Source organism: Oryzias melastigma, linkage group LG12 (assembly GCF_002922805.2).
Source record: "Oryzias melastigma strain HK-1 linkage group LG12, ASM292280v2, whole genome shotgun sequence".
Lineage (NCBI taxonomy): Eukaryota > Metazoa > Chordata > Actinopteri > Beloniformes > Adrianichthyidae > Oryzias > Oryzias melastigma.
Window position 1 is genome coordinate 27,143,078 of NC_050523.1, and position 6,293 is coordinate 27,149,370.

The window sequence follows — 6,293 nt, forward strand, 5'->3', positions numbered from 1 at the left end:
ACTTCGACATAGATTACAGGTAAGGCCCCTGAAAGCTCTGAAGATCATAGATTTTACATTTAATAATAATCTTAATAAAAATGTTTACAAATTACAAGACAGAAACAATTCCACCCAAGAGGGGAAGAAGATCCAGCAGAAGTGAAGGCAGGTGGTGTCCGAGACGTACGACATCCTTATTCATGAACATTTAAGATATCTGTAAAGCTTTCAATAAATGCAAAGACAATATTCTACAAAGATAAACACAGAAAGGCAGTTCTCTGAGCAGAGAGGAAGTTTGAGACAAAAGTTTTACCAGAGAAAGGAGAAGATAAAGCTGGGCTTCTTTTAGTCCATGTGTCAAAATCAAGGCCCGGGGGCCGGATCCGGCCCTCCAGATCATTTTATTTTATTATTATTAATGTCCCGATGTTATCTTGCTCTTATTTGCAAACTTGAATAATTTTGACAAATTTTTTATGGACAGTAAAATATTGAAAATTATTTAAGGTTTGAGTTTATTTATTCTGGAATAATATTCCTGCCTTTTTATTATTCATAATTATGTTAAAAAGTAACAGTTTTCAAGTTTTATGCTAGCTTTTTAGACTGTTTTAACATTTACTGAGATTTTTTAGACTATTTTGGAGCTTAGCCAACATTTCAGCAACATGCTAACTGTTCTGGCAAATTTAGATTTTTAGACATTTTTAGGCGGTTTTGGAGTTAGGCTAATTTTAACACACTAGCTGTTTTGGCTAATTTAGGCTTTTTTACGTTTTCTAGGCAATTTTGAAGGTTAGCTATTTTTTTCAGCTACATGTTAGCTGTTTAGGGTAATTCAGGCTTTTCTAGTTCATAGTTTTCTAGGCTATTTAAGAGTTTCTGCTAAAAAAAATTGTAACTACATGCTAGCTGTTTTGGCTATAGGCTTTTTTTCCCAGTTTTCTAGGCCATTCTGAAGATGAGCTTTTTTTCAGCTACACGTTAGCCGTTTTTTACACGTTATACACGTTAGAAGTTTTTTTAGGCGAATTTGGCATTTAGCTAATATTTTACCTATCAGCTTCAGCGTTTTTACCTATCAGCTTCAGTGTTTTTAGCTATCAATTTCAGCATCTTCATTGTCCAAATTCATCTTACAGCATTCACACTAGCATTATCACAGGTAATGCTATACATCTAGTTCATGATTATGTTAAAAAGTTAAAGTTCTAAAAATGTAGTTTTAGTGTTCATTAAATGTTTATCCTGTTTGGCCCATGATCTAAGGTGTGTAATGGATTTTGGGCCCCTGTGGGATTGAGTTTGACACCCCTGATTTAGGCAGTAGATACATTTGGTTTTAAACTTTAAGAACTGCACAGAAACATGACAGCCTGACAGAAAAAAATGAGTTCTGAGTCCAGAACCGTCCCCCTCTCCATGCGTGTGATGTTACACGTCGTACACGTCGATGTGAGCGCCCGAGCTGAAGCTGTCCTCCAGGAGCACCTTCATCAGCTTGGCGCAGGACTCCTCACAGGTGAGCAGCTGGCCACGGGTCTTCATCTTTGAGAAGGACATCTTCACGTCGGGGTCGGCTGTCCTGGACCGGGCCTCCTGCTGCATTTCAGTGTCCAGGGGTCCTGATTGAACCACAAACACAAAGAGGCGATCCAGTCAGATCCTGTTGTCATCTAACTGTAAACTTCAAACACGCTGAGAAAAAATTGATAGATTTACTAGAGAATTCCTAATTCTGTCTCCATGTGATTACATTTATATTAAATCATAACAAAAGACAGCCTGAAAACAAAGATTTGGACTATTGCTGTTTAATATTATTGACATTAGCTGGAGTCAACATCTAACACAGGTTGCAGTTTTTTTTTTACAGTAGATTAAATTGTGTCCGCGTGTGGGAGGAGCATCCGTCAAAAACCTTTCTCAAAGTTGTCACGGAGGACGAGGATACTGAGAGATGTATTTATTTTGAAGAGCTGAATCGGTACATCGGTATATGTCTCCGTGTCTGGGTTCAGATCTCCCAGTGAGGAGCAGCAGCTGTCCTGCAGCCGCTTCATTTACAGCATTGCTAACTGTTGCCAAACGGGAACATTTAAAAAGGTTCAGGTGCCTGCATAGGTGCTTCAAAATGATTAAAAAAATAAAAATTCCCCCAGAAACATTAAAGTGTGATGAAGCGGCGAGACAGGATGAAGGTGAGCGCTTGAATGTGGCTGAGATTCCTTATCTCCATGACAGTCTGCACTGCTGCTCTGTAGGGCTGCCACGATTAGTCGACTAATCGACGACTAATCGACTATTAAAATAGTCGACGACTAATTTAATAGTCGATTAGTCGTTACTTTATATTAAATGGAGTCAGTGTAGTAAAGTTGAAAGTTATAATGGTGTTATGCTAGCTTATTGGACTATTTTGGCATTTATTAAGGTTTTTTTAGGCTATTTTGGAGTTTTTATTTCAGCTACATGCTAGCCGTCTTTGCTAACTTAGGCTTTTTTTAGGCTAATTTGGCCTTTAACTAATATTTTAGTTGGCTATCCGCATCTTCAGCCATCGTCACTAGCATCTTTTGCAGCCAAATTCAGCTTACATTTCATCTATAATGATGCTAGTGTGAATATATATATATATATATATATATATATATATATATGTATATATAGTTTTTAGTTAGTTTAAAGTGAATGATGGTTAAGATTTGTGTTTTACATCAACTTTGTGCATGACCCGATTAGTCGACTAATCGGAAAAAATAATCGGTGATTAGTCGACTATTAAAATAATCGTTTGTGGCAGCCCTACTGCTCTGTATCTGCATGTGGTTTTAAACACGCAGAAGTAAACATAGATTTCACCACTAATCACTGTGACGACGGTCTTTTTTCAGAGCAACATTTATGTCACTCTGATCCAAGATTCAGTACTTATTTCAGTACTCATAAGGTCTGCAACCTTTAACACTTAATGAGCCATTTTGGTCGATTTCCCACTGACTGCAACTCAGTAAGAGCCACAAATCCTTTAGAAAAGTAAGACTTTGAATTTATGTTTCTGTTATTTTTATCAGAAATATAAATTAACTATTATTTTTTTGGAAAAAATAAAAGAGGAAATTGATTTTTTCCCCAAATATGAAACAGTTTATAACTTTAAACAGAGGTTCACAAGACTTCCTTTCAAAATAAAAGACTTCCTGTGTCACATAGCTTCATCTCAATGAAGTAAATCTAGTGGTAGGTAGTGTAATGTCAGCAATATATAAAAAAAATTAAACATTTCTGTTGCTTCTTAGCCAGAAATTCATAAAACTAGCTTTCAAAAATTAAAATGGAGCTTATTAACTGTATTTTTTGAACTGTAGACTAAAAGCACTGGAATTTGTCAAAATGTTTAGTTCTCGATTTTCGAACCACTATGGCCACAGTGCTTTGGAGGCTTTAAAAAGTGATAACTTATTTAACTTTTTTTTAAAACTTTACAGTTACTTTTTTGAACTAAAAGCTTTGTATTTTTCTTTAACCATAGAGCCACAATGACAGAAGAGCCAGACGTGGCTCTGGGGCCGCAGGTTGCAGACCCCTGACCTATCCCAAGTTACAACTACGTTGTTCATGTCTCATTGAGATTTGTTACAACCATGAAACCATGGCTGAATAAACATCTCACAAGCTGGTTCTCGTGAGATCTCCTTGTTCAGAGAGTCTAGATGTGGCGTGCTGCCAACTACGGTCAATGAACTAGATGTTTGCTTATGAATAATCGATTAAATATCGTATAAGCAGCATTTAAATTGATACAAGTATCGCCAAATTAATTTTTGCTATTTTATATTTCACTGTATGGATTATTTCTTACAGCCCTAATGGAAGATTTTAGCTCCGAACATTCAATGAACTTCAGATGCAGGTAAGTCCTCCATGATCTAGAGCTGCCACGATTAGTCAACTAGTCGACGACTAATTTAATAGTCGATTAGTCGTTACTTTGTATTATATGGAGTCAGAGTGTAGCAAAGCTATGAGGTTTCAGCACCAAAAAATGTACTTTTGTTACATTTGAGTCATTGAGATCAAAACTTTATCTTTTGTGAAAAATAGTTCCTAGTTTCAGATGCCGACCTCATCTGATTGTGATTCTCCTGCTCCTTTCAGTTCGTTTTTCGGCACGTAAAAACTGATCACACTTTCAGAGATTTCAGCAATCTTGGGCTCTATCCGAATTCTTCCCTTCTCCCTTTAGCCCTTCCCCTTCGTTTATCCCTCCGGGCTTGCTCCGAACAGAGGGTGATGAAAAAATGGACGTGACGTGACTTTCCTCCGATGGCATCATCAATAGTCGCCGGTTTGCTAACATTAGCGCGTAGCTTCCAGCACTTGAATATACATAACAACAGCGGTTTTATAACTTTAACACTGCTACAACATAAAGCCATAACTTACATTTAAACGTAAACTTCTGTGGTTCAGAGCTCATCCACGATGGTGGACTTTGGATTCCTCCGTTTGGAGTGTGAAACGTAAAAAACAATCCGGGACACGAGTTTGACTTCAATTGCCACTTCAAATTAAGGGGAAGGGAGAAGGGAAGAATTCCAATTGGGCCTTTGTATCAAACAGCTCCCTCCGGACATTACTGCTGGTATTCTTGGAATTTATAAACTTTATAGTTTTTGAAATAATGAGTAAAATAGAAAATCATCATCTTCAGGAACTACACTTAGGAAAAAGCATTATCGCAGGTAATGCAACTTTTCTAGTTTAGTCTTGTTTTAATACCAGAAGGACAGAAGCTCCACAATTCATTAAAAGCTTAATAACTATCATCGTAATTGCCTTTATTTGTAGTTAATTTAAAGCTAATTATGGTTAAGATGTGTGCTTTACAATGAATTTGCGCATCACCCGATTAGTCGACTAATCAGAAAAAATAAATAAAATAATCGTTTGTGGCAGCCCTGCTCTGATCGACCGTCATGGTGGTTCTTCGCTGTGGTCTTCCTCACCAGGGGAGTAGTTGAGTACTCGCAGCTCTGGCTCCTCCTCAGCCAGCACCCTGAACATCATCTCGCGGGCGGCTTTGCCCGTGCAGTACAGCACCCAGGAGCTGAAAGGCTGCAGGGCGCACAGGGACGTCACGTTGACCACGGTGTGCTTGAGGCCCCCGCGCCCGGGCAGGGCCTGCAGCACCCTGGCAGTGAGGCACAGCGAGGAGCTGACGTTCAGGGACAGGTAGGAGTCCACCTCGGCCATGTCGGTGAAGCTGCGGGTGAAGCGGGACACGTCACCCAGAGAGGCTGCGGGTGGAGAGGACAGTCAGCACCTTTTCACCTGAGACTGCTCCATCAGAGCTCCAACATGCTTGTCTTAGAGTTCAATCAAGTCCGGTTGACTCATCTTCAAGACAAGGCCACCTGGATGAATGAACCTTTTACTGATTTGAATGACTTTGTCAGATAAAGCTGCAGAAATATTCTGTTGTAGAAGTTTGTTTGAAGATAAAATAAACAGTAAAATGAGTTTCACGCTCAATAACTTTCACAGGAAGTGTTGCTAAATGATGAACTGCTGAGTAAAGAGCATGCATGACAACACTGGTTCCAGACAATAAATCCATTTTTGTGAGTAAATCTTAAACTGATGCCACTGTCATCGGCTCTGACAGATTCTCACCAGCGTTGTTGACCAGGATGACTCGGTCCATGTCTTCAGAGAAAGCCTCAACAGAGGTCCTGATGATGGTCTCCAGGCCCTCCGTCCGGCCCACGTCCGCCACCGCCACCTGTACCTTCAGGCCGGCTCTGCCCGCCTCTGAGGCGGTCAGCTCCGCCTGCAGAGCCCGCAGCTCGTCCCCGGAGCGGGCCGCGAGCACGAGCACGGAGCCGGGCTGCACCAACCGGGACAAGTCCCTGGCTACGGCGCGGCCGAAGCCCCTGGAGGCGCCGGTGATGATGCAGAGCGCCCGGCCGAGGTCGGATGAAGGCGGCATGGCGCAGAGAGGCTGTGGAGCGGGCTGTGGGAGGCGCGTGGGGTTTCCGCGCGAGGCTTCCTCTGCGGGAGTTTGGCAGCGCGCGCCGCTCCGCCTCGTGCCCTACCGCCATCTCCCGGCTTTAAAGCAAAGCTGGCAGCTGGGGCGGGACAGGCCAATGGAAAGAGGGGCCGGACCGAGGCGGCGAACCGGAGCACGCGGGCTTATGGCAGTGATTCTACATGAGAACTGGACTGAGTGACACCCCCACCCGTTCCAAACAGGAAAAGGCAAATTCCATAGACTTCTACAAAAAAAAAAAAACTGCCTACTCAGT

General features: G+C 41.4%; 1 protein-coding gene across 1 annotated transcript; it reads right to left on the reverse strand.

Moving 5' to 3' along the window:
- Positions 1 to 1,315: 1,315 nt before the first annotated feature.
- spra (sepiapterin reductase a) lies at positions 1,316 to 6,281 on the reverse strand. The gene is made up of 3 exons (XM_024263237.2): positions 5,662 to 6,281; positions 4,995 to 5,285; positions 1,316 to 1,610 (listed from the first exon to the last, which is right to left on the reverse strand). The coding sequence occupies exons 1-3, from the start codon at positions 5,975 to 5,977 to the stop codon at positions 1,420 to 1,422; spliced, it is 798 nt and encodes a 265-aa protein (XP_024119005.1). The 5' UTR covers positions 5,978 to 6,281; the 3' UTR covers positions 1,316 to 1,419.
- Between the last annotated feature and the right edge of the window lie 12 nt (positions 6,282 to 6,293).